At 57.0% G+C, this 26,455-nt stretch overlaps 2 protein-coding genes and 1 long non-coding RNA gene across 19 annotated transcripts in view; 1 reads left to right on the top strand and 2 right to left on the bottom strand.

The window, feature by feature from the left end:
* The first annotated feature begins 1,182 nt into the window (after positions 1–1,182).
* Positions 1,183–26,455, top strand: part of KCP (kielin cysteine rich BMP regulator) — a 29,508-nt gene continuing 4,235 nt past the window's right edge. Inside the window, exons 1-33 of one of the 16 annotated variants that reach the window (XM_082472232.1) lie at positions 5,588–5,732; positions 8,078–8,244; positions 9,196–9,385; positions 9,474–9,550; positions 10,162–10,246; positions 12,624–12,691; positions 12,907–13,003; positions 13,145–13,227; positions 13,433–13,526; positions 14,389–14,477; positions 16,626–16,719; positions 16,851–16,930; positions 17,007–17,100; positions 17,444–17,529; positions 17,604–17,685; positions 17,927–18,079; positions 18,169–18,275; positions 18,353–18,446; positions 19,114–19,287; positions 19,420–19,502; positions 19,655–19,748; positions 19,846–20,034; positions 20,299–20,469; positions 21,093–21,269; positions 22,003–22,088; positions 22,345–22,435; positions 22,541–22,623; positions 22,706–22,799; positions 23,813–23,986; positions 24,213–24,295; positions 24,903–25,023; positions 25,959–26,038; positions 26,242–26,341. In XM_082472232.1, the coding sequence (XP_082328358.1) occupies positions 5,654–5,732; positions 8,078–8,244; positions 9,196–9,385; positions 9,474–9,550; positions 10,162–10,246; positions 12,624–12,691; positions 12,907–13,003; positions 13,145–13,227; positions 13,433–13,526; positions 14,389–14,477; positions 16,626–16,719; positions 16,851–16,930; positions 17,007–17,100; positions 17,444–17,529; positions 17,604–17,685; positions 17,927–18,079; positions 18,169–18,275; positions 18,353–18,446; positions 19,114–19,287; positions 19,420–19,502; positions 19,655–19,748; positions 19,846–20,034; positions 20,299–20,469; positions 21,093–21,269; positions 22,003–22,088; positions 22,345–22,435; positions 22,541–22,623; positions 22,706–22,799; positions 23,813–23,986; positions 24,213–24,295; positions 24,903–25,023; positions 25,959–26,038; positions 26,242–26,341 (3,619 nt within the window). In that variant the 5' untranslated portion in view covers positions 5,588–5,653. Of the gene's footprint in view, positions 5,733–8,077; positions 8,245–9,195; positions 9,386–9,473; positions 9,551–10,161; positions 10,247–12,623; positions 12,692–12,906; positions 13,228–13,432; positions 13,527–14,388; positions 14,478–16,343; positions 16,720–16,850; positions 16,931–16,951; positions 17,101–17,443; positions 17,530–17,603; positions 17,686–17,926; positions 18,080–18,168; positions 18,276–18,352; positions 18,447–19,113; positions 19,288–19,419; positions 19,503–19,654; positions 19,749–19,845; positions 20,035–20,298; positions 20,470–21,092; positions 21,270–22,002; positions 22,089–22,344; positions 22,436–22,522; positions 22,624–22,705; positions 22,800–23,812; positions 23,987–24,212; positions 24,296–24,902; positions 25,024–25,958; positions 26,039–26,241; positions 26,342–26,455 lie in introns of those variants that run through there. The other 15 variants (XM_082472231.1, XM_082472225.1, XM_082472230.1 and 12 more) reach the window with 15 other exon arrangements.
* LOC309665773 lies at positions 8,403–12,613 on the bottom strand. Its single transcript, XR_014266684.1, has 2 exons — positions 11,895–12,613; positions 8,403–8,698 (listed from the first exon to the last, which is right to left on the bottom strand). It is a non-coding gene; the product is annotated as an uncharacterized lncRNA (long non-coding RNA).
* LOC309665726 (uncharacterized protein) lies at positions 16,196–26,259 on the bottom strand. Of its 2 annotated transcripts, none has more exons than XM_082472438.1 (5): positions 26,215–26,259; positions 25,618–25,785; positions 25,186–25,386; positions 23,447–23,574; positions 16,196–16,323 (listed from the first exon to the last, which is right to left on the bottom strand). In XM_082472438.1, the coding sequence occupies exons 2-4, from the start codon at positions 25,735–25,737 to the stop codon at positions 23,476–23,478; spliced, it is 420 nt and encodes a 139-aa protein (XP_082328564.1). In that variant the 5' UTR covers positions 25,738–25,785; positions 26,215–26,259; the 3' UTR covers positions 16,196–16,323; positions 23,447–23,475. The 2 variants fall into 2 exon arrangements, with proteins under 2 accessions (XP_082328564.1, XP_082328563.1); XM_082472437.1 differs by having other exon boundaries at positions 16,291–16,356.

Here is a 26,455-nt window from a genome sequence, read left to right as displayed (position 1 = left end):
TCACTAATTTGCACAAAGTTGCCTTACAGTCTGAATATGCGCTGTTCTGTACAGTAGCTACTAGTTACATAGGGCTATTTCTATTGAAGTGAATTAGAATTAAATAAAAAGTAAAAATTCAGGGGAGTTCCCTGTCAGTCCAGTGGTTAGGACTCCACGCTTTCACTGCCGAGGGCGCGGGCTCAATCCCTAGTCGGGGAGCTAAGATCCTGCAAGCCGCGTGGCACGGCCAAAAAATAAAAATAAATAAAAATTCAGATCCTCAAGTGCACTAGCCATATTACAGGGGCTCAGTAGCCTCATGGGGCCGTCGTATTGGACAGTGCAGATATAGACATTTCCATCATCGCAGACAGTTCTATTGGACTGTGCTGCTCAGAACCACTGGAAGAGGCTTTGTGGGATCTTGAGAGCAGGACCATGAGGGATGGGAAGAAGCGAAATGGGTGGGAAGAAGAGGAAATTGCAGGCGGGAAGCCACACATGTCTCCTCCCCTCTTTGCCCCACCCTCTTAGCTTCTCCAAGCCCTAATGGGATCCCCAGGGAGCGGTCTTTGAGAAAAAAGACAGTCAGAAAAGAGATTGGGGAATCCCCAGGTTCTCCAGTGCGCCCAAGGCTGATTGGCAAGCTTCCCTCCAGGCTGGAGAGCCTTGTGGCTTGGAGGTCCCTGTGTGGCGCCTGGAAATATTTTGCCAATACCCCCCTCCAGGTCCTGGCTCTGCTGCGAGGTTCAGATATGCACTCTGATTGCCCTGGTCTTTCTTTGCCAAAAACAAAAACAGAAAAATGCACACACACTCCTAAGATCCCAGCAGGTTCCATCTGACGAGGAAGTACTGAGTTCCAACTGTGATATTAACCTGTGAGTGGTGGTGGTCTAGTGTGTGAGCTGACACTGGTACTTGAGTAGGCATGCTGCAGCTTGGCACAGTCCCTGGAACACAGTGAGGTGGACCCCTGAAGGCCTTTTAAGGGGCAAAGGAAGTCCTTCCTGGAAGGGGGCTGGCGGCCTAGTTATTCTGAATTGCGGGGAGAGGTCGCCAGCTGTGGGACACAGCTGTGGAATTAGAATCTCAGATCTGTGATAAACAGCACATCCCCCCACCCCACCCCACCCCCGTCACAGCTGCTCAGCCGGTCAGCCAGGGTAACCTTCTCCTGGGGTGAACATGATGTTGTGAGCAGGGAGAGAGGGTCCTAGGGGAGTAGGGAGGTGGAGACAGGAGCCACTGAGAGAGGTGACTTGGGGGCAAGTTGGTGACTCACAGGGGCAGATGGGGATGGGGGTTGGGATGCTGCACATCCTGTTCCCAAATACCACGTCCAGACGACATCGTGTGGTGCACACATGCTTGCACGCGGTTGTGTGGGCCACGTGAAGGGTGTGGAAGAACAGACCTTGTTACCATTGGTTACACCAGATGGGAGTGATGGGCAAGGAAGGGCTGGAGCAGGTGTAATGATGGGCTTTGCCTTTATTCCTTTGTGGTAGCTTACTTCATTTGTTACAACTGGTGTGACTTGAAAGGCCAAAATTTAAGTACAAAATTTAATCATTTACTAATCCCTTCTCTCCCTCCCTCTTTACAGCAAACTTTTGCTTCCAGCCACCAAAGCCAGAGGGAAAACCAAGCTGCTGCTATTGACAGTACAACCTGAAGGAGGTAAGGAACAGAAAGTAACTTATGTTGGGATCTTCTGTGTACCAGGTGCTGCACATGCGTCAAGCACACATCACATGTTTGTTGCCTCATTAGACTCTCCCAGCCTACGGTAGAGGTTATTACTTCCTTTTCCAGATGAACGATTTTGGCTTAGGGAGGTAGAGTAACTTAGCAGAATATGTGGTAAGGTTAGCATATCAGCTAAGGGCCCAGGAGAAAAGAGAATTCCCCTCAAAAGGGTTTAGCTAAAGAGAACTTAAAGGAGGGACCATTTACAGATCTGCAGACACGGTCGGTATAAGAGAATCACCAGGGAACTAACAATAGCAGGGAGCCTTTGCCGCTCCCTGGGCTGAGCGGATAAGGGGAAGGAATAGTGGTACCATGGGAGCTGTGGTGAGCAGGAGGAGGCCAAGAAGAAATACCCCAACCGCTATCCTCTCCTGCCCTTCAGGCCCTGCCTGTGCCTCTCATTGGCTGACCCAACAGGAAGCCAGAGGGCACGAAAGCCAGAGTGATGCAGTCTGTAGGGGCTGGAGAGGGAGAATGAATGGAAGAAGTAGAAAGGGAGATCAACCAGCACAGACAGTCAGTGGTGGAGCAGGATTTGAACTCAGGACTCACTGACTCTAAACGCTGGAGCCCTTCTGCTGCCCTACATAGCCACACACGCTACTGTGCCCACACACCCGGCTGGGTCCCAAACACCACTCCATCCATGGGGACATCCTGTCAAATAAGGACTCAAGCCTGGGCCTGAGATATTCCGTCTTTCTCTAGCCAGAATGTTCCTGTTCTAAAGAAAGTACTGGATTTTGGTGAGGATGGTGGCATCTGGTTCCACTAGCCCAGCAGAGAAATGTGAGCCCTTTATTCCAAGCCTGACGCTTGAGTGCGCCTGCGGTCATGTGCTCATGCCCCTCCCTCTGCCAGGATCCACATTCCCCTTCCCTTGGCCTGGCCCGGGCGTTCTGGCCATCGCTATTCCTGATTCATTCATCCCTATATTCCTGTATCTGGCTCAATACCTGGCACCAAAGAGGCTCACACTGATCAGTCACGGTGGAAACTCAACTGCTCTCCAAATAACACCCTTTCCTCAGGGCTCTGGGATTTTATTTCACAGAGCGAGTTTTCCAGACGCTTCTGTACCTTCTGTTGCAGATAAAGAATGTTAATATTGTCTTTTCAGGTTGGGCCTCAGCAGGAGATGATGATGATGTCAATAAAAATAATAATATATTTTGGGTGTTTAAAATGTGCCAGGCACTGTAAAAAGATTTTTATATTCATTGTCTCATTCGTCAGACAGCGCTTATGCAAATTCTCTCAGCTGCACCTTATTCCAGTTCTCCACAGGCTGCAAGCGGCTCTGCACAGGTGCATCCCAGTGGCGTCTTGCCTCAGGCCCTGGCTATAAATCTCTCCTGTTTGGCTTTGGAATTTCTCTGTTGCACCCTCGGTAGCCCACTTGAGCACTCATTCACACCTAACTGAGAGCAGCTAATGCCCTCCGGTGCTACCCTAGACCAGTGGGGCACTGATGTCAATGGATAAGTGCTTCCACTTTCTGGCTGAGCTGCTTTCATACAGATGGTCCTGTGGGACTGGACACACAGATGCCCATAGCAGCGACCAGCTCCTCCGTAAGGCAGTCTTGTATCGGCTTTTCATCCTTCCCTGTTTTGCTCTCCCTACCCCTCATTCCTGCTGCCTGGGATCATATTCCAAAATAAACTTGCATGTAAGCCTTTGTCTCAGGCTCTGCTTTCAGGGAACCCAGGCTAAGACAATCCTTATAACAATCAGGACGGAGGTACTATTATTATCCCCACTTCACAGGGGAGGAACCTGAGGCTTAGAAAAGTTTAGTAACCTGCCAAAATCATACAGGGGGTAAGGGCAGAGCCACTGAAACGTTTAGGAAGGAAGGAGAGGGTGTGAAACGCTCCTCTCAGGAGAGGGAGATTGGATTTACCAGGGAATTGTAATAGAATTTCTGGCAGTCTTGTGTGTCTGTTGAGGTTTGTGGCCATGAATTTGAAGCAAATCCAGTCACCCAAGGGCCGGGATGTTCTCCAGCGATACTCAGGTGCTCCGACGGAGGCACTGTGGGAGGGCAAGGGTGAGGGGTTGGGCAGAGCAGTAAGCAGCTGAGAGCCAGGGTGACCAGGGGTGTTGGGGGGCTTGGGCTCCTGGTGATGATAAGGAGTGTGGGCCCTGGGACCCCAAGGACCTGGCATTGAATCCAGGCTCTGTGGTTTACTCCCAGCATGACTCTGAGCAGCTCACCTGACTTCTCAGATTCCTCATCTCTAAAATGGGAATAAAGGCATCCTCACCCGCATGGTTGGGGGGACAGGTAGAGATCCCATAAGAGAAGTAATAAGAGCTAATGCCTACGTGCCCAGCCCCATGCTGAGTGCTCTTTCCAGCCGTTAATTTACTAACCCTCACAAACACTCTGTGAAGTGGGTGCTGTTAGAGCCACAGGTCACAGAGAAGAAAAATTAGCCACTGTAAGTTAAATGACTTGCCTGAGGTCACACAGCAGAAAGCATCAGACTCAGGATTTGACCTGGTAGCCCTCACCAGAGTCTGCTCTTAGCCTCTCCTCCACCCAGCCTCCCAGGAGACCTGCCTTCTAACAGGCACCATTTTCCTTAACCCTGGTGGGAACAGAGCTGTCACTTCTTAGTTCCTTTTCCAGCCGGCTGGCCCTGGCTTTCCTCTGCTCCTGTGAGCCTAGCTCCAGGCCAGCTGAGGCCAGTTCTCAGCATTGGCTCACATTCTCCCCGTCCCCTGCCACTAACTGCTCAGGGCCTATTAGGGGCCCACACTTCTGAGGAGATACACTGCTCTCCCTTAAGGTACTTGGAGAGTGGGCTTGAGGGACCTTTAGCCCTGACGTGGGCTGGGGGGTGGGAGCGGGGAGCAGGGTGGCTCTGATTTGCTGGCCTTTATGGGGAGGGAGACTGCTTTGGCGGGCTTCACGGCTCCACCCTCCATGTCCCTTTGCCTGTGAGCTTGGGGCCCATCCCCACCTCCCCTGCTTCCAGCTGCACTGAGGAGTTTCCCAGCCTTGTGGCCCACGTGACCAGCTTCTCTCACTTCCTCCCTTTGGCCCCCTCCGCCTGCTGAGCCCAAGGCCCAGCCCTGCCCCTGGCCCGGACCCACCCCCACTACACACACACACAGGCCAAGCCTGAGCCCAAGAGCTGGAAAATGGGCTGGAGAAGAAAGGCCTTGGCATTTGGGGCCAAGACTGGGGCTGCTGGGGTGGATAGGAATGGTGAGTAGAGTCCAGGAAAGAAATGTAGAGGTGGAGAGAGGAGACCGGGAGCCCTTGACTTTGGAGACCTGGAGCAGCACCTCTTGTTTTTATTTATTTACTGAGCACTTAGTCTGTGCCGACCACTACCCTACCCTAAATTCTTTATCTATCTAGTCTCTCTTAATCCTCACTGTAAGTTTATAAAGTAGATATTATGATCCCCAGTTTACAAACAGGGAAACTGAGGCAACTAGAAGTTAGAGGCCTAAGGGCAAGTGAAATTGGCCAAGCAGGGATTTGAACCCAGCTCAGTTTGCTTCTCCTGTAAACAGGTGAGGAAGGGAACCCCAGGGTGACGAAGTTACCCAAGGGGCTGGGAGACCAGCTGTCCCAGAGACCAAGAGTGATGAGTCTGTGGGGTTTTAGAGCCTGCTCCTGGGTCACATGCAGGAGAAGTCGCCCCCATCCCCTCCCAGCTTCCTGCTCTCCCGGGGGCTCCCCTGCACCTCTGAGCCAGGTCTGGGGTCAGGATGGGGCCGGGCCCCGGGGTCGGGTCGAGGTGCCCGTCAGGAAGGCAGGCTCCAGGGGGCGGGCTGACAGACACCAGAAGCCCTCCCTGAACAAAGGCTGGGTGGGAGGCGGCCTGGCGTTTCCACACCCCGCCTCTCCCAGCGCCTGCTGTGCCGCGACCACAGTCAGCAAGGCGGGGCGAGCATGGCTAGGGCCGCAGCCGCTCTGCTGCCCCTCGTTCTGCAGCTCACGGGCCTGGCACTGGCCCCGGGGACCGGCAGAGGTGGGTCGGGGCACCAAGGGCTTGGGGGCAGACAGGCAGGACCTCACCTCTTGCTCAGCCCAGTCTGAGGGAACGGCTGGGGCCGGGGGCCGCCTCCATGGGCCCTGCCTCGGGGTGCGTGCGCCTCCCAGGCCAGCCTGAGTCCTCCCCGTCGGTGGAGGAGCCAGCATGGTCGGGGCAGCACGGAGACTGTGGCATGGGGTCCCGGAGCAGGACAGGGCTTCCTGCTCTGGCCTCGAGAGGAATTCCTGCAGGCAGCGGTGGGGGAGAATCTACCCTGGAATCTGGGAGTCTGAAGTTAATTATTTGTCTTGAGAAAGGGGAAAAAAAAGAAGGCCCGCCATGGGAGCTGACTTTGAGTCTCTGTGTCTGGCTTTCATCCAGAAGGACAGGCAGGAACAGGGAGGTCAGGGCCGGGACTGTGCAGGGGGGGAAGGGAGGGGAGCCGAGGACAGGTCCACGGGGAGCAATCAGGCTTTGTGCAACAATCAGGAGCTCTTTCTGCAGGTCTCTCCAGGCAAAGGACCGGCCCCATCTTCCCTGAGGGTCCCAGAGGACCCTCAGCTTCTCTCCAACCCCTTTCTTGGGCCTGATTAAGCAGGCCTGGAGGGAGTGGCCTGAAAGGAGGAATCATGGGGGTGGGGTGGGGTGTCGAGCTGGGGTGGAGGGTTTAAGATACTGGAACCCCATCCTTGGCCGCCCTTCATGGGGCTGGGAAGGAAGCGAGGTACAGGGGCCTTACCAAGACAGAGAGCCATTCCAAGTGACGACACCCTGCCCAAGGTAGGGGTGTGGGTGGGGGGCGGGGGGGTAGCAGGGTGGGCTGAAAAGATGAATGGCACTTGGGAAAGCTCACATTTGGACTTGCTGCTGGGAACCTTCAGATGTGTGATTTAGAAAGGTTGTGAAAGGAGAAGAGGAGCACGTGGAGGCAGGGAGTCTTCAGCCTCCTGAGTGGCAACAGAGGGTAGAGGAGAGGGGCTGGGGGGGATGGGTTGGGGGATGACTGGCTGAGACCAGAGACTGATGGACTTTGGGAGGGGTACAAAAGAGAGAAGCTGAGCCCCAGATTTCTGGGTAGGTGGGGATGGCATTAACGAAGCCGAGGAACTCAGGACAAAACAGGTTTGGACGAAAGAAGACAATTTAGGTCTTGGACGAGAATCTTCAGCCCCCTTTGGTGGAGGCAGTGGCGGGCGGGGGAGTGAGCAATATCGTTCCCCCGCTTCACGGGACTAGTGTCCACGAGAAACCCTTTTAGCCACCCCCAGGCCCAGCCTCACTAATGAGCTGCCTCGGTGGAAAGACCCTTCCCTCTCCCTCCACCTCTTCCTCTGCTCACTCACTTCCTGCTCCAGACCCTCTGCTGCCCCGCCCACCTCTGCTGGGAGGAGGGATGATGTTTTTGGGAAGGACACCTGGAGTCAGACAATGACCCCACCACCTTTGTTTCCCCGACGGTAGGAGAGGGATCAGAGTCAGGTGAAAGTGGCCATCCCCAACCCCAGGCCTGAACTCAGAGGTGCCCCCTCCTAGGACCCAGTGTGCTCCAGAACCTGGGACAACCTGTCTTTATTCTCATGGTGCCTTGAAATCTAGTTGGGGGCCCTACCAGCACCCTCCCCAAACCCTTCAAGAAATGCAGCCAAGTCCCGCTTTCTGGAGCCCACTCCGCCCTGTGTGGAGTTCCCAGGCCCCTCTGCCACAGGCCTGGAAAACAGTGGCAAGGCTTGGGAGTGGCGGCAGAGGGAAGAGTTGCCCCTCCCTGTGCACGGAAGTGGTGCCCTTTCTGAAGGTGAAGACAAGCAGAAGGAGGCTGGGGTTTGCCCACAGACCCCAGGTACCTGAAAGCAGCCCTGCCTTTCACTCCTCTGTCTCCCTCTCCTGCACTTCAGCCTGTGCTGGCTTGTGGGCCCTCCCAGCATGACATATCAGCTCCCCAGGCTGCCCCTGGCCAAGTCCGTGGCCTGAGTGAGGCTGGATGACCCTGGCACAGCCCCCATGGCTGGGGACCCCTGCAGAGTCAGGGCAGGCTACAGGGAGGCCCTGATCTAGATCCTGCCCCCAGGATCCCAGTGAGGCGGGGTCCCTAGGGCTTTTATACCTGCCTGAGGCTCTTACTACTTGGGAAAGCTGGTCTAGGTCACTTTCCTGCACCCAGGGCTCTCTCCTCCTCCTCCCATGCTTTCACTCCAGCCCCCCTCACAGACCACCTCTCCTTCCCTGGATGGGGGGTGGCAGGTAGACAAGGGTGGGGCACAGGATAGACATCAATGGGAAGACAAACCCAGGAAGCCTTGCTAGCCCCTCACCGACAGGCCCTCCCTGGATTCTTGTGCTTTCAGGAGGGGCCATCCCCAGGAAGTCTCTGGGGCTTGCTGACATCCACGGATATCAGCTGCAGGCGCCCGCCCACTCCTCAGCCCCTGCTGGGGCCCCCCAGAAGCGGTGGCGCCCCCTGGAGGAGCGACTGGGAAGGCTGGAGGCTGAAGTCACAGAGCTCAGAGAACAGGTACCACTGGAGGCAGTGGGTGTGTGTGGGGCAGGGCAGGCCTCATGTAGTGAGAGGGAAGGAGAGAAGGGGGGCCCGCGGGACCCTGAAATAGAGTTTTGTTTTAAATGTACATAGAAAGATTCTTATCTGAACGGTTCTTTTTCTTTTTTTAATAAATTTATTTATTTATTTATTTTTGGCTGCCTTGGGTCTTCGTTGCTGCACGCAGGCTTTCTCTAGTTGCGGCGAGTGGGAGCTACTCTTCGTTGCGGTGCGAGGGCTTCTCATTGCAGTGGCTCCTCTTGTTGCGGAGCGCGGTCTCTAGGCGCATGGGCTTCAGTAGTTGTGGCTCACAGGCTCAGTAGTTGTGGCTCACGGCCTCTAGAGCGCAGGCTCAGTAGTTGTGGGGCATGGGCTTAGTTGCTCCGCGGCATGTGGGATCTTCCCGGACCAGGGCTCGAACCCCTGTCCCCTGCATTGGCAGGCGGATTCTTAACCACTGCGCCACCAGGGAAGCCCCGACAGGCAGATTCTTAACCACTGCGCCACCAGGGAAGCCCTGAACAGTTCTTAACATCGGTTCTTTCATACCAGGGAAGAACCTCCGGGTATTTGTTTTGTCAGATTTTCATATTCTTTCATGTATTCGGCAAACATTATGGAGCATGATCAGGAAAGATTTCGGATAGATAAAGGTCTTTAACTGTTGGGTCACAGGCACTGAGTCCCCTTTTGTCTAAAGGAGAGGACTGGGGGCCCGTGATCCCCTGCAAGCCTATCCAGACCCCAGGCTATGAGAACTGGGACTGTTTGAGCTGGATTCTGCCTGGAAGGGGACCCACTTTTCTCTGGAACTGTCACGTTTCCTTCTCATCCTGCCTTGGCTTTCACACCCCACAAATCTGTGGGAGTTGGTGGGGAAAGCCAAGGCAGGAGGCATTGCCTCTTAACCCCCACCTCTCTCCCCAGAACAAAGACCTGCAGGGGAGGGTGAGGCAGCTGGAGTCCTGTGAATGCCACCCGGCTTCGCCCCAGTGCTGGGGGCTGGGTCGGGCCTGGCCCGAGGGGGCTCGCTGGGAGCCTGATGCCTGCACAGCCTGTGTCTGCCAGGACGGGGCCGCACACTGTGTCCCCCAGCCTGGGCTGCCCCATTGCCATGGTGAGTGCCATCCGCCTGCCCACTGGCACCACCTCAGGGCCCGGAAATGGCCCTGAGCGCCTGAGCGACAGCACCATCTCCTCCTCAGGCTGCAGCCACAACGGTCAGGCCTATGGCAATGGGGAGACCTTCGCCACAGACGCCTGTACCACCTGCCGCTGCCTGGTGAGCTCCTGTGACCCACCCTGGATACCCCATACCTGTTCCCCTCACCTGTCTGCCTCACCTCAGCTACCTGTCGCTGCAGCCTGGTGTGCTGAATGTTTAGAAGTGGGGTCTCCCTGCCCATACCCCCAAGCCTTGCCACTGGCCGCCTTCAGCTGATTCCTAAGAGTTCTGCTTTCTGGAGCTCAATCCCCACGCACACAGTGGGGTTCTTGTCTTCCTATACCTGCCCCTTCGCCTGTGGACCCTCAGTGTCCCCAGTCATCCATCTGTCCCTGCCACCGACCTGCCTCTGCTCCCTCACCTGGCTCCACACCCACCTATTTCTTTCCTCACCCCTCCACTGAGGAAGCCCTTGGTTCCCTTCCGAGGATCTCTCCACGCTGGGGAATTTGCTGGCACCTGGAAGAGATGGCTTCCGAGGGTCGAGAGTGGCAGGAGATGATGGGGGAGGGGGAAGGATGTCTCTTTTCTGTCCTTGGGCCAAGGGTAGGTAGCCCACGTAGTCTGAGCCAACTCAGCCTCTTGCACCTCTGGTGGGTCCCAGCCTGGGGGGAGGTTTCGGTTCTGGAGGCCCTATCCTCCAGGGTTCTGATGCCTGCTTTCCACAGGAAGGAGCCATAACCTGCACCCAGAAGCCATGCCCAAGAGGACCCTGCCCGGAGCCGGGCGCATGCTGCCCGCACTGCGAGCCCGGTCAGCCTTCTGCCAGCCCCAGCCCCACCTCCTGCACTCGTTCTGGGGCCCCAGAGCCTGGCCTGCCACCTGCCACGTGTCCAGAGGGCGTCTGCCCACTCGCTCTGGCAGTGGCTAGGGTTGTTCAGAAGCGAACCCCAAGTCAGCAAATGCTGCCTCTGACTTGGGACTAAACCAAAGGCTCTCTACATCAGCAGTCCCCAACCTTTTTGACACCAGGGACCAGTTTCATGGAAGACAATTTTTCCATGGACCGGGGTGGTGGTGGGGGAAGGTTTCGGGATGATTCAAGCGCATTACATTTATTGTACATTTTATTTCTATTACTATTACATTGTAATATATAATGAAATAATTATACAACTCACCGTAATGCAGAATCAGTGGGAGCCCTGAGCTTGTTTTCCTGCAACTAGATGGTCCCATCTGGGGGTGATGGGAGAGAGTGACACCAAAAGTATGTTGCTTATGTCCAGTCTATTCCATAAGATGCAGCTTAATTGTCACTTGCCACCCACCAATAGGGTTTTGATATGAGTCTGCAAGCAACTGATCTATTATGGTCTCTGTGCAGTCAAACCTCTCTGCTAAGGATAACCTGTATTTGCAGCCGCTTCCCCGCACTAGCATCACCGCCTCAGCCCCACCTCAGATCATCAGGCATTAGATTCTCATAAGCAGCATGCAACCTAGATCCCTCGCACGCGCAGTTCACAGTAGGGTTCGCACTCCTATGAGAATCTAATACCACCGCTGATCTGACAGGAGGCGGAGCTCAGGAGGTAATGCGAGCCATGGGGGGGCAGCTGTAAATACAGATGAAGCTTTGCTCACTCGCTTGCTGCTCACCTCCTGCTGTGCGGCCCGGTTCCTAATAGGCCACAAACCCGTTACCTGTCCGTGGCTCGGGGGTTGGGGGGACCCCAGCTATACCTGATCTTTTTCCCTTCCTCAGGCAGCTTCTAATCTGGTGAGAAGATAAATGTATATAGCTAGTATAATACAAGATTTCAGAGCCAATGAACAGATTAAGAGGAGGTGGAGAAAGGTCATAAGTGGTCAGTCGCCAGAGGAGAGGGCAGGAGGGCAGGGGAAGCCCACCCAGACTAGGTGATCAGGGAGGGCTCTGCATACAACAGGTCATCCGAGCTGGATCTTCAAGGGAAAGTGGGGTTTCACCAGAAGGAAAGGGTGTACTTGAAGGCCCTCTAGGCAACAGAGTGGGGAAAGGTGTGTTGCAGGAAATCAGACTGGGAAGGCCAGTGGGAGCAAACTGCTGTAAGCCTTACAGTTTGGACTTTCTTCTGTGGACAATGGGGAGCCACTGAAGGCTGAGAAGCCAGAGTGTGGCATGTTCAAAGAGGCGTTTTTGGAATTTTCATGTGGTATGGGCTAGATGCAGAGAGACCAGTTAGGGGGCTATTACAGTGGTTGCCTAGGCATGGAGCCAGGGATGGCAGTGGGCTGCAGAAGGAGGGGTGTTTCCAAAGAACGTAGTTGGATCCCATGGAATAGTGGACTCTGAGCTTGGGAAACTAGTGGTGCCAGTGACCTGAAGACAGCTGGAAAGGAGTGGAGGCAGTGGCTGTTACTGGTTCATAGTCAGGAAGATAAGCTTGCCGGGTTTAGCAAATAAACATATAGATACCTGGGACTTCCCTGGTGGTCCCGTGGTTAGGACTCCATGCTTTCACTGCTGAGGGCCTGGGTTCAATCCCTGGTCAGGGAACTAAGATCCTGCAAGCAGCACTGCCAAAAAAAAAAAAAAAAAAAAGGATGCCCTGTTAAATTTGAATTTTGTATAAATAACATTTTTAAATACAAGTATGTCCCATGCAATATTTGGGACATACTTATACTAAAATATTATGTGTTGTTCATCTGAAATTCACATTTAACTGGGCATCCTATATTTTCTCTGGCAACCCTACCCCAGGAAGAATGGCAGCTGCTAGTTTGAAAGGTGGGACAGAGGCTTAGGGACTGGTGAGGTCTGGAAATGTAGCCTGAGAGTTTTGGCCAGAGATGAGGAGTAAAGTCTTGGGAGTTGTTGGATCTCCCAACAAAGAAAAGGGACACACACACACATAGCTTGCAGGACACGTGGTGCCTCAGGGCCACTGCTAGCACATATAATGTTTTTGGTGAAATTTTTAAAAAGGCACACTTTCCTCAATGCTTCCATGTGTTGTAAAATAATGGAAATCTAGTGATTATTCGAGGCAGACACTATACTGCCATCTGCTGGAAAGTTGCAGTAAGTATACAAATCTCTGAGAATCACCTGAATGGTGCCCCTTTGATGTGGCGCCCTTGGCCGTGCTTTCGCCCCAGTTCTCTGGGTCTCTTACTTGGGGGCCTGGCCCTGGTTTTGCAGGCTGTACTGGAGGCCACAGGAGTGGGGAAACGTGGCAACTGGAGCCCTGTGTCATCTGTACCTGTCAGGTAAGGGAGTCAGAGCCTTGTCCCATCCACCACCCACGTCCCCACCGCCCGGCTTAACCCCAGGCCTGGCAGCGCCAAGCCCAATCTGGGGTCCTGGCAGGGCTGCTGCTGCCACCCCGGCATTGAGGCCTGGAGCCTGCTAGGCCTGCTAGGCCAGCAGAGTAAATCGGCTTGGGCAGTAGAGGAGGAAGGAGGGCTCAGTGTCTACCCTGCAGGCAGGGACGGTGCAGTGCCAGGGGCCCTCATGCTCAGAGCTCAACTGCCTGGAGAGCTACACCCCACCTGGGGAGTGCTGCCCCATCTGCCGGCCAGGTGACCTCCCCCCCACCCTGCCCCGCCATCCCCTCGGCCCCAGAGGGTTCCGTACCTACTTGGGGTCATGCCTTCCCTCGGGTAATGTACACCCACCCTGCTCTCTGCTGACCAGTCCGTCATCCTGGCAACACTCCCCAGGCTGTGAGTATGAGGGGCAGCTTTATGAGGAGGGGGCCAACTTCCTGTCCAGCTCCAACCCTTGTCTCCAATGCTCCTGCCTGGTGAGTCCCCCGCACCTTTGCCCAGACCCTGATCTTCCTGGGACACCCCCGCCTACCCTGGGTCACACCTGCCACTCTTTCAGCCCCTCACATACTTTCTGAGGCCTGGTGCCAGAGAGATTCTCCCTCCATCCCCACTCTGTGGCCCATCCTGCTGTCTCTGGGAGCCAGACCCAGGGGCAGTACAGCTATGGGTGCATTACAGAGGAGCCTGGTTCGCTGTGTGCCCATGAAGTGCCCGCCCATCCCCTGCCCTGAACCAGCCCTGAGGCCCAGGCACTGCTGCCCGACCTGCCAAGGTGAGCGCCCTGCCCCTTCCCTGGTAGAGCTCCAGGGAGGGCTGTTATGCCACTTCTTCAACCCAAAGCCCACTCTGCTGGCCTCTGACCTGCGGGTTCCATCAGTGGGGGGAGCCATGCCTGGCCATCCCTGCTCTGGGGCTGGAAGGCCTGGGCTCAGATTCTGCCCTTGTCAGTGGTTATGTACCTCTGAGGGAGTTACTCCGTGCTTCAGTTCCCCATTTGTAAGATGTGTGTAATGATATGTACGTCAATAAACGTTGACTATTACCTGCTTTGTGCACAGAAGACACAGGGTGGGCCCTCGAGGCAGACCACTAGAGGGTGACACTAAGTCCATGCCAGTACTCTTGCAAAGGCAGGATTAGATTATGCACAGATACTATGGAAACTCAGAGGAAGGCGACCTAATCCAGCCTGGGCAGAGAAAGGAAAGCATCCTGGAGGTGGCGAGTCTGCAGCGAACCTCCAGGTTAAAGAGCAGTTAGCAAGGTGAAGGGCGGAACACGGTGGAGGGCATTCCAGGAAAAGAGGGCAGCTTGGGACTGACACTCAGTGTGAGGTGGGTGTGTGTTAGTCAGGAAGGTGCAGGCAGGCAGGAATGGCCAAAACTTGCACTGAGACATGGGGAGGGGCCAGAGACAGGTGGGTGTGGCCATGCTGGCCCTGGAAGGCCTGGAAGGGCAGGCTAAGGAACTTGGGCCTTAGCCAGCCTGGGGCGCTGGAAGGCTGAGGCGAGGGGTCCAGGCAGAGGCAGGATCTGGTCTGGTTTAGGCTCAGAGGAGAGCCCTCAGAGGGCATGTGAAGCAGGGGGTTCTGGCTGAAGCTCCCACCAGGCCTCCCTCTGCCCATCGCCCCCCAGCCCAAGGCTGCACAGAAGGTGGTTCTCACTGGGAGCATGGCCAAGAGTGGACCACACCTGGGGACCCCTGCCGGATCTGCCAGTGCCTGGTGAGTCTCAGTGCTGCTCCTGGGCTGCCCCCACCCCTCCCCGACCCCAGGCCCGCCAGATTCGTTCCTTCATTCCACTGAACACATCCCAAAAGGCACTGTGAGGGGACAGAGATGGAGGAGACCTAACCCTGAACACCATGAGGGTGGGGAAGGGGTCGCGCCCTCAGTATGTCTAGTTCTGAGCACAGTAGGTGAGCAGGATGTCTGTGAACCAAAGTCGAGGAGCTTCAGGTTACAGGAGTGAGGCTGGGCAGGATATGACATGCCAAGCTCCAGGGAGGGAGAAACACAACTGGCCTGAGGCATCTAGAACTCTGCTGTCTGATCAGGAGCCACTACATGTGGACACTGAGCCCTTGAAATGTGGCTGTCCGGTTTGAGATGGGCTCTAAATGTAGAATATACATTGGATTTCAAAGACTTAGTACGAAAGAAAGGAATGTAAAATATCTCATTAACACTTCATGTTGATTACATGTTGAAATAACTTTTTGGATATTTTGGTTTGAGTGGAACATAATATTAAAATTTAGGTCCATCTGTTCCTTTTTACTTTTTGAAATTTGACAACTAGAGAATTTAAAATGACATACGTGGTTTGTGTTATATTTCTATTGGGCAGAACAGATCTAGAATATCTTCATGGGGGGGGTGTTTACTTAGGTCTTAACCGGTGAGTAGGATTTGAGCAGGGAGAAATGGTGCTATAGACTAAATGTTTGTGTACTGCCCCAAATTCACATGTTGAAATTCTAACCCCCAAAGTGATGGTATTAGGAGGTGGGGCCTTTGGGACGTGATTAGGTTATGAGGGTGGAGCCCTCATGGATGGGATTAGTGCCTGTATAAAAAAGACCCCAGAGAGCTCTCTCGTCCCTTCCACCATGTGGAGACACAAGCAATTAGACAGCCATCTATGAACCAGGAAGGAGACTCTCACCAGACACTGAAACTCCTAGCACCTTGATTTTGGACTCCCCAGCCTCCAAAACTGTGAGAACTAAATTTTTGTTGTTTATAAGCCACCCAGACTATGGGATTTTTTATTACAGTGGCCTGAATGGGCTAAGACACCAGGCATAAGGGAAGAGTCAGGGCAAAGCCTGGGGGAGGAAGGGGGTCACACGGAGGCCTAATGTCCAGGCAGGGTGCACGCCAAGGAGGGCTGTGGTTCATGGGGGCTGAAGCCAGAGTCACAAAGCTTCCTGACAGCTTGCCAAGGACTAAGGACTCCATTGTGAAGGCCGTGGAGCACGCAACCCCTTGGCAACCATGTGCTTCCCCTCCCTGTTCACACTGACAACCCACCGCCCCACCCCGACCTGTGAGGAGAGTCACTGGCAGCCCAGACACATATGGGGCTAAGGTAGTGAGCTCAGGTATAGGTGTGAACTCCAGGGATGGGGTCTGTCTGGGAAAGACTATGGGGAGTAGCAGCAGCTACTATCTGTTAACTGTCAGCTTCCAGAGGTGGATGCCATACCACACACTTATCTTATCCCCATAACAAGGCTATGAGGGCAGGTCTATTATTGTCTCTCTTTTTTTTTTTTAGATGAGTAAACTGAGGCACAGAGAACTTAAGTGGCATGCTAGGTTATACATCTATATTAGTTTCTTGGGATGTGGTAACAAAGTACCACAAAAGGAGTGGCTTAAACAACAGAAATTGATTATCTCATGGTTCTGGAGGCTGAAGTCCAAGACTGAGGTGTCGGCAGGGTCGGTTCCCTCTGAGGGCTGTCAGGGAGAATCTATTCCAGGCCCCTCTCCAGCTCTGGCAGTTGGCTGGCGATCCTTGGCATCCCGTGGCTTCAGTCTTCATCTTCACATGCTTCTCTCCCTGTGTGAGTGTGTGTCTGTGTCCAAATTTCCCCTTTATATAAGGATACCAGTCAATGGATCAAGGGGCCACCCCACTCCAGTCTGACCTCATCTCAACTTAAGTGATTACATCTGCTACGACTCTATTTCCAAATAAGGTCACAATCTGAGGGGGTTAGGACTGCAACATAAGAGTTTGAAGGGGGACACAATTTACTCATAGCAGTATCTAATAAGTGGACAGCTGGGATTCGAATGCTGTTTCTGCCACTTGGATGAGCTCTGACGGCCCATTCCTCTGCCTACTCTGCCCCCTACCAGGAGGGCCACATCCGGTGCCACCAGCGAGAATGTGCCAGCCTGTGCCCATACCCTGCCCGGCCCCTCCCGGGCACCTGCTGCCCTGTGTGCAATGGTGAGTCAGCGGGTGGGTCCTGGAGGGGCTCGGAAAGCTGATGGACAGCCCAGCTCGAGCCTCCCATGAAAGCCAGGACACTGAATGGCATGGGGCCCTGAGGAGGGTCTAAGGCACCCTCTTCCCAACAGGCTGTTTCCTAAATGGGCGAGAGTACCGCAGCGGGGAGCCCGTGGGCTCTGGGGACCCCTGCTCCCACTGCCGTTGTGCCGTGAGTGTGTCTGCCTGGCAGGGAGGGCCTGGCTTCTGGGCCTGCCTCTCACAGGCTGACCAGGTCCTTTTGGCAGAACGGGAGTGTCCACTGTGAGCCTCTGCCCTGCCCACCGACGCCCTGCAGACACCCAGGCAGGATCCCTGGGAAGTGCTGCCCAGTCTGTGACAGTGAGTGGGGGGCTCGAGTCACCAGGGGGAGGGGTGGGCACTGCCCCGAGAGAGGCTCTGGGTCTTGGAGTGGGGTGGTTGCTTCCGGTGGACTAACAGGAAGCCCCCTTGAGCTAAAGTACAGGGGAAGTCCTTTCTAAAGCTGAGCTCTGTCACCACGGGTGAGGGATGAGTTCTCACCTCGCCTCATGGCACCCTGGGCACGTGGGGGCTGGGGGAGGCTGGCAGGGCCTCCTGGAGGACAGGGGTGGCTGTCAGGGTGGGGGGTGGACGCCTCGGGTGCTCTGAGGCTTCCCCATCAGCCTCCAGCCCTGTGCCCCAGTCCCTCTGTCATCCTAGCCAGGCTGTGAGTACCAGGGACACCAGTATCAGAGCCAGGAGACCTTCAGACTCCAAGAGAGTGGCCGCTGTGTCCGCTGTTCCTGCCAGGTAGGCAGTGCCGCTGTCTCACGCCCCGGATCTGTCTTGTCCCTTGAGGGCCACTCACCCAGCCTCCCTCCTAGGCCGGCGAGGTCTCCTGTGAGGAGCAGGAGTGCCCGGGCGCCCCCTGCACCCTGTCTGACTCTGGCCCCCAGCTCTGCCCAGGTGTGTGTGTTGGGGGGCAACCACGAAAGGGTGCTGCTTCCAGCAGCTAGAGATGGAGGAGTGTTCCTTCACCGTAAGGGGGGTATTCCTAAGTCCACCAGCCATTCCAGAGTGTGTTCAGAGGCTGCTGTGGGGATGGCAAAGCCAGTGTCTTAGGAAGGGTCCTATGGTCTGGGAAGGACAGGGATGGGTGGAGGTGTCCAGGTTGCCATGGTGACAGCCCTCCCGCCCCTCATTGTAGCCTGCGTGCTTGGTGGAGAGGAGTTTGCTGAGGGGGTCCAGTGGGAGCCTGATGGTCAGCCTTGCACAACCTGTTCCTGTCAAGCTGGGGTGCCCGTGTGCAGGGCTTTGCTCTGCTCCCCAGCCCCTTGCCGGCACCCCACCCAGCCCTCCGGTGAGTGCCCCGCCCGGATCTAGCTTTCTTCTCCTGCCTTGCCCAGCCCACCCTGATCGGCTGGGCTGTGATCACCCTGCTCTACCCAGGTGCCTGCTGCCCCAGCTGTGAGAGCTGCACCTACCACGGCCAAGTGTACGCCAACGGGCAGAACTTCACAGATGCAGACAGCCCTTGCCACGCCTGCCACTGTGAGGTACCTCCCCAGGCTTGCTGCTGCCCTGCTGAGCCCCTCCTGGGGCCCACCCCCATTGCCCTCTCACCTGCTCCCAGGATGGGACCGTGACATGCTCCTTGGTCAACTGCCCTCCCACAACCTGTGCCAGGCCCCAGAGTGGACCCGGCCAGTGCTGCCCCAGGTGCCCAGGTATGTGCTTACTGTACCTGTCTGGCTTGGTGAACCCTTGACCCTGCCACTCCATGGCCCCATGGGCCCAACGGATACCTTAGAAAGCAATGGCCTTCCGAATTGTTTTCAGTCTGACACAGCTTGGGACTCTCTGGAACCCACACGGTACGGGTGGGAGAGATGAGTAGACATCCGTTTGTCCCTTCATGTTACGACACCACCCTTCCCTCCTTTCCTACACTTCCTCTTCCAATACCCCCACCACGCACATCTATTCGTATACCTGTATAAGCCTGGTTCATGCAACAAATGTTCAGCTTTCCTACGCAAGACACTGGGAGCTGGGATGCTGTGTGCCCTGATCCCCGCCCCCACGGAGAGTGTGCAGGGCGCGTATCACAAACACAGGCATGCACACGCATGAGCCCTTCAGCTCTTCACCCTCAGAGGCACACACAGCTGCCTGCAGGTAAAGGAACTAAACACACACACACACAAGTGTGTGCTCAGAGAGATATCCTTGTCCGCATACACAGCCCCTCCTCCTCCTCCTCTCCCTCCATGGGGACAGTTTCCAAGTGGCACTTGTGCAGTGGCTCTGGACTCAAGGGTAGAGGGACTGTCAGCCTGCTCCTCGCACTGTCAGTCTTTGTCCCCACTCCTGCCCCCCCGCCCCGCTGCCCAGACTGCGTCCTGGAGAAACAAGTGTTTATGGATGGCGAGAGCTTCTCCCACCCCCGAGACCCCTGCCAGGAATGCCAGTGCCGGGAAGGCCATGCCCACTGCCAACCTCGGGCCTGCCCCAGGGCCTCCTGTGCCCACCCGCTGCCTGGTCCCTGTTGCCAGAACAACTGCAATGGTGAGGTGGATGGGATGGGGGGTGGTCCCTCGGGATGGCTTGGCCCCATCTATAGGCCTTTAGGGCTGGGAGGGCAGCATGCCCTGGGGGAAGGAGGGCCTCTCCCAGGCCCATAGCTGCCCCCTCCCCCAGGCTGTGCCTTTGGTGGGAAAGAGTACCCCAATGGAGCAGACTTCCCCCACCCCTCCGACCCCTGCCGCCTGTGTCGCTGTCTGGTGAGTCTGCCACCCGGATGGGAAGGAAGAGTGGGTGGGGTGGGTGGGGGCACTTGGGGAGACCAGGAGAGGTCCGCCAAGGTGAGGGTGAGAAGGGGAGGGGTCTCCTCCACCTTCTACCACTGACTTGGCCGGGCCTCGTGCATCTGTAGAGCGGCCACGTGCAGTGCCCGGCCCGCCGCTGCCCGCCCTTGCCCTGTCCAGAGCCGCTCCTGTTGCCAGGAGAGTGCTGCCCGCAGTGCCCGGGTAGGAGCCGCACCCCTCGCCGCTTCTCCGGAGGGACCCCCCTCGGCAGCCTCCCCCCCCACCCACCGCCTCGCTGACGCTGGCTCTCTGGCTGCAGCCCCCCCCTCTGGCTGCCCTCGGCCCGGGGGCGGGGTCCCCGTCCGCCACCAGGAGCACTTCTTCCAGCCCGACGACCCCTGCCGCCGCTGCCTCTGCCTCAACGGCTCCGTGTCCTGCCAGCGGCTGCCCTGCCCACCGGCGCCCTGCGCCCACCCGCGCCAGGGGCCCTGCTGCCCCTCCTGTGACGGTAACGCCCCGGCTGCACCCGCCCGCACTCCTTCCAACTCCACCCCGGAGCCTCACCTTCTCGGTCCCCCTCTTACTCTGCGTCCCTCTTTATCTCCAGGCAGGGCGCCACCCCTTCTCCCCCTTCCTCCTGGCCCGCCCCTCCGGGGGCGGGGTTCTCACTAAGAAAGTGGGGGAATGGTGCGCACCCAGCCCGCAGGGCCCGGGAGGTAGTGCGCCCGGTGCGCCGCCTCCATGGCCCCCCAGCCCCTCGCCTGCCCCCCAGGCTGCCTGTACCAGGGGAAGGAGTTCGCCAGCGGCGAGCGCTTCCCTTCGCCCACTGCCCGGTGCCACGTCTGCCTCTGCTGGGAGGGCAGCGTCAGCTGCGAGCCCAGGGCCTGTGCCCCGGCACAGTGCCCCTTCCCTGCCAGGGGTGACTGCTGCCCTACCTGTGATGGTGAGGGGACGGGAACTGTACGGGTGGGGGGACAGGAGGGCGGGGTCAAAGTCATCTTTACTGCCCTAGAGTGGGTCAAAAATATTTATTACCGTAAGACAAAAGCCCTGGACCAAATTCTGTGTGGGTTTTCCCTATAGATTGGACAGGGAGCTTTTATCTTTTTTCTTTTTTGTAATATTTATTTATTTATTTATTTATTGGCTGCGTTGGGTCTTAGTTGCAGCACATGGGATCTTTCGCTGCGGCGCAATGTGGCGCACCGGCTCAGTAGTTGCAGGCGCGAGGGCTTAGTTGCCCCACGGCATGTGGGATCTTAGTTCCCCGACCAGGGATCCAACTGGCGTCCCCTGCATTGCAAGATGGATTCTTAACCAATGGCCCACAGGGAATGCTCTGGACAGGGAGCTTCCTTACAGGCTGAAGGGGAGAAAGTTTGCCCTTTGGCCAATCCAACTGCCACTCCCCAGACCCCTTTACGCACCGGCCAAGACTGAGCGCTTCCCTCCCCACCAGGTCTCTGAGGCCTTGGGCTCAGGCCAGGCCCAAGCTCAGAGCTGGATGACTGGTCTCCTCGCCCTGATTTCTGCCCGTCCCCCCGCCCTCCCTGTCCTCTCTCCAAGGCTGTGAGTACCTACGGGAGTCCTACCTGAGCAGCCAGGAGTTTCCGGATCCCCGAGAGCCCTGCAATCGGTGTACCTGTCTCGGAGGCTTCGTGACCTGCAGCCGCCGGCCCTGTGAGCCTCTGGGCTGCAGCCACCCGCTCACCCCGTCTGGGCACTGCTGCCCGACCTGCCAGGGTAGACCTGCCCTCCCACTGCCCCTCTCGACTCCCCGGCCTCCCTTCAGCTCCGAGTCCCCTGGTCTGGTCACTGTCACCCCTCCCCCGAGACAGCCACGCAGCAAGCCCACAGCCTGCGTTTTCCGGGGGTTCCTCACCCCATACTCGCGCCCTCCTCTCTGTCCCTGCTGTCACCTCACGCTGACTGTGAGGGGCACCACATAACCACCCCTGTGCTGCCAGACCTTCCTGCTCTTCAGCTGTCTCCCTGCCTTCCTAAAATATCACGTCACCAGACTCAAAGCCATTCAGTGGCTTCCACTGCCCTTGAGTCACCCAACCACATTTGGGCAACTTCCTTCCCCCGTGGCTTCTAAAGAAGCCACCCTCCCGAGCCCAGCCCACCTCTCACCTTCATTTCCAGTGTGCCCATCCCTCTCATCTTCCTCCCACAAGGGCCCGTGGTCTGTGGTCCCACCCTCAGTCCTCCCCCGCGCTTCATGCATGCAAGTCCCACCACCGTGGTCTGGCTGACGTCTTTCCTCCCGCCCCTCACCTTCCCAGCCACTCATCTCTCTTTCTGACTCTTAGCTAAGCTTTGGTAGAGGACCCCAGGCCCGGCTGTGTGTGTGTGTGTGTGTGTGTGTGTGTGTGTGTGTGTGTGTGTGTGTGTGTGTGTGTCTGTGTCTGTGTGTGTGGCAGCAGAGGGATCCACTGATTGCGGCTCTGCCTTGTATTCCCCCCTCTGCCAGGATGCCTCTATCATGGGGTCACCGCCGCCCCCGGAGAGACCCTTCCTGACCCGCTCAACCCCATCTGCTCCATCTGCACCTGCCAGGTGAGGCGGCCCTTTGGGGGCTTGGAGCCCTTCATCCCTTGATCCTCCTCTCTGGCCAGAAAGAGGTCGTCTCCTCCTCCCAGGGTACACGCTGCCTGTGACATCCATCAGGGCAGGATTGGGCTCAGGCCTCCTGGGCTGAGGGAGGGGGTCTGGGCCTGGCAGGTCAGTAGGGGCACACCCCCATGAGGCCACGTGTGGCCTGGTTTGAGGGTGTGATGACATGGGAAGTGGCAGCGTGACCTCTCTCCCCCAGGAAGGCTCCATGCGCTGCCAGAAGAAGCCATGTGCTCCAGCTCTGTGCCCCCATCCCTCCCCAGGGCCTTGCTTCTGCCCTGTTTGCCACAGTGAGCACACATGCCCCGGCTCCCACCCCCCCGCCCCGCGCCTCCCCCTCCCGCTCTGCCAGACCTGGTAGCACAGCCCCCGCCCAGGAAACATGTCACCCACAGGCTGCCTCTCTCAGGGCCGGGAGCACCAGGACGGGGAGGAGTTTGAGGGGCCCACAGGCAGCTGTGAGCGATGTCGCTGTCAGGTGTGGTAGGGAGGTGGCAGAGGGGGCAGGGGCGGGGTCAGCTGGCCTGGGGAGCAAGTCACTGACCGTGCATCTCCTGCAGGCTGGCCAGGTCAGCTGTGAGCGGCTGCAGTGCCCACCTCTGCCCTGCCCACTCCAGGTCACAAAGCCGGGGAGCTGCTGCCCTCGCTGCAGAGGTATGCCTGGCCAGTGGGGCTGCTCCCTTGTTTCCGTCCCTGGGTCCCGTGTCCCTCCATCGGCCCCACCTCCCTCCCCTCAGCTCTCCTCCAGGCTTCCCACCTCCCTGTCCACCCGTCTGTCCCTCCCACACCTCAGCCCTTGAGCTCTCACCACATCCACCTTCAGCTTTTCCTACCTATCCCGGCCCCTGGCCTATCCGGACCGTCTCCCCTTCTAGATGCTTATTAGAATCTCCTCGAAGCTGCCCCATTCCTAACCACACCCCATTCATAATGATAATAATGATAATTAACATTTATTGAGCACATACCATGTGCCGGACCCTGAGCTAAGCGCTTTACACATACCTCATTTGATGCACACAATGATCTCATCAAGTAGGTATTATTATTAACTTTTCCCATTTTACAGATGAGAAAACTGAGGTAACATAACTTACCTGTGGTCACTTAGCCAGTAGATGGCAGAGTCAAGATTTGCATCTAGGCCGTCTGGTTCTAGAGTAGGGGCCTTTTTTAGCCTGTGTGGACCCTTGCGCCATACACTGCCCAGCATGGTATAGCAACTGTCAGCGTCTCCTTGCCCTGAGATGAAATCCCCATTTAACGGATGGGGAGACTGAGACTTGTAGAGATTGAGTTACCTTGGGCACATGGTTACTGATGGAACCTCTCATTCATCCCACATGCATTTATTACACACTTGCTGCAGGCCAGGTACTGTTGCTGGTGCTCGGCTATAACAGACAGTGCCTGCTGCCTGCCACTGGGTCTAGCAAGCAAGCAGACAAGGAATGGGATTAGAATCCAGGTGTTCTGACCCCGACCCAGTGTCTTTCCCCTCCATCACAGGCAGGAGTTCTGTCCCAGGCCACCTTTCCACTGTATCCCTGCAGAAACCCCTCCTGGCACCCACATACCCTACTGAGCACCCAGGGTGAGGAGGGTGGGTCAGGGGCAGACATGCAGAACCCAGACTCAGAGCTCATCCCTGCCCACCTCGGACACAGGCTGCCTGGTTCATGGGGAGGAGCATCCTGAAGGCAGTAGCTGGGAGCCCCCCGACAGCCCCTGCTCCCCCTGCATGTGTCATGAGGGTGTCATCACCTGTGCCCGCGTCCAGTGCGTCACCTCCTGTGCCCAGCCTCACCTGGGGCCCCGTGACTGCTGCCCTCGATGCTCTGGTACTGGGAGCCTGGGGTGGGGGGGCGTGGGCAGGGAGGCAGTGCCCAGTCAGCATCTCCCTGCCATTGCCCTGGGCTGGGCGGCAGAGATGCGTCGTTCCAGGAGAAGTGGCCCCCATTCTTATGCACACCCCAGTCTCTGAGGCTGGGGGGCCTGGCATTGCTGCCAGCCTGAAAGCTCCCTGATTCTTTTCTGCTCTTAACCCCCCGCCCCACCCCTGCCAAGACTGTGAGCATGAGGGTCAGAAGTATGAGCCGGGGGAGAGCTTCCAGCCTGGCGCAGACCCCTGTGAAGTGTGCACCTGTGAGGTAGGGGAGGGCAACGCTGAGGGGCAGCCTGGACCCTGCGGGGAGCAGGCATTGTGGGGTCTGAGTCAGGAGTGTGTCCCTGTGGCCAGGGAGTGAGGCAGGGGCTTGGGGTGAAGAACCAGCAGGGCCAGCAAGTCTGGGGGGGCAGGCAGTGGGCAGGCCCTCCTGGCTGGAGTGCAGGGTGGTGTGGGTGGAAGGTTGCGGGGAGACGCCTGGGAATTGGTTGGGGGCCATATTGGGGAAATTCTATTTGAAAGGTAAGGGTGAGCCAATGAAAGGGTTTTGAGCAGGCAAACGACATCATAGATCAGGAGATTAGGCAGTGGGATTGGGGAGGAGGATGGCATGGGAGGGGGATGGCATGGGAGTGCAGAAGGGTCAAAAGCCGCATGAAGGTTCAGGTCCACGTGACTACAGGGAGCGGGCACTGTCATCTCTGGGGGTTGGGGCATGGGGTGAGGAGCAAGTCTGAGGAGACGCTGAGTCTCTCTGCACACTGTAGTCTGACCTGCCCAAGGCAGATGGAGGAGCCTGGAGTCCAGAGGAAAGAGGGTGGCTCTCGGCTTCCATGGCCTGGGACCTACCCCCTGCTTGCTCGCTCGTTCAGCTGCAGCCTGAGGGAACTCCCAGCCTTCGCTGTCACCGTTGGCAGTGTCCCAGCCTGGTGGGCTGTCCCGCCAGCCAGCTCCTGCCCCCTGGGCCCCAGCACTGCTGCCCCACCTGTGCCCGTGAGTCCCCGGAATGGGGGGGTAAAGAGGGCAGGGCTGCCACCCCCAGAGTGACACTGGAAGGGCCAGCCAGCTCTCCTCCACAATCCCAGCCCCAGCCCTTTCCTGAGTCCAGTGGGTTGTTCTGGAAACCTGTACCCTGGAGGGTGAGACCTGTAACACCCTAAGGGGAAACGGGAAGCTAGCAGGACCCCTTGACTCTGAAGCCTGGTGCATCTTGTCCAGCAGGTGACGCTGCAGGGTTGCAGTTGTGCTGGCTGCTGGCTTCTTGAGGGCAGGGATATTAGGACCAGAGGGGCAGTGAGTCGCCCAGCTACAGAGGTGGGGAGAGGTGTTCTTGTCAACACTCGCTCGGATGTGCTGCTGCAGGGAAAGAGGAAAGGCACGATATTTACTAAGCACCTACTGCATGCCACGCACTGTACTTGGTGCTTTTAATAAACAGCATCACATTAAATTCTCAGTTACCCAGTGAGGAGGTGTTATTACTCCTTTTTTTAACAGATGAAGAAATTGAGGTTCAGAGGAGTTGATTAATTTGCCCAAAATGGCACAGGCACTGAGTGCTGGAGCCGGGATTGGAACCTGGGGTACCTGGCTCATTGTGCTTCCTTTCAGACAATAAGTGGGAGGGGGAGAAGGGCGGGCAGCCCAGTGGTCCTTAGTGACCTCAGGCTGAAGAAGCCACACTTTGTCCGTTTTCAGGCCCTCCATGCTAGCAGCCTAGCAAAGTTCCTTTTCAAAAGTCCAAACTTCTCTTTGCTGGAACAAAAGGAAAAGGGATCTGTCATTCCTGGAATCAAGGTGTTAGGGCCATAAGTATGCCCTGGGCCCAAAAAGCCCGGGGATGCAGTAAGGGGATAAGGGGTCATTTAGGCTTTGTCCCCCACCTCCATCCCGGCAGCATCTCCCATACTGCGTTCTTGTCTTCACAGAGCCGCTGAGTCCCTGCACGGAGCACCTGCGGGGGTCTAAGCTGGCCCCGCCAGACCCCTGCTACACCTGCCAGTGCCAGGTGAGCCCTCCTTCCTTGGGGACTCCTCAAGCCCCCTCTTCCTCCTCCTCTGTGGGCTGTGGCTGCGACTCCTCTCCTGCAGAAGCTCTGGGCTTCCTACTCACCCCTGACATTTGCCCACTTGTCCTGAATGTCACATTCTGCCTAGGCCCTGCTCCCTCCCTGCTGTTCTCTACCTGTAGTGTTCCTGTGCCCTTCCACAGGACCTGACTTGGCTCTGCATTCACCGGGCCTGTCCTGAGCCCAGCTGTCCCCTGTTGGAGCGCCATACCCCCCCTGGGAGCTGCTGCCCCGTGTGCCAGGGTTCATGCCCAATTTTGTTCTGCATCCTCAGAGCCCGAGCCAGGAGGGAGACAGGAGGGGTGGCATCCATGGGCCAAGTGGGCAACCTGGGGTGTGCACTCAGAATGCAGGCTT

This window comes from Balaenoptera physalus (genome assembly GCF_965194825.1).
Source record: "Balaenoptera physalus genome assembly, chromosome: 8".
NCBI classification, from domain to species: domain Eukaryota; kingdom Metazoa; phylum Chordata; class Mammalia; order Artiodactyla; family Balaenopteridae; genus Balaenoptera; species Balaenoptera physalus.
Note: the sequence above shows the minus strand (reverse complement) of the source record. Positions and strands in the feature narration are given on the sequence as shown.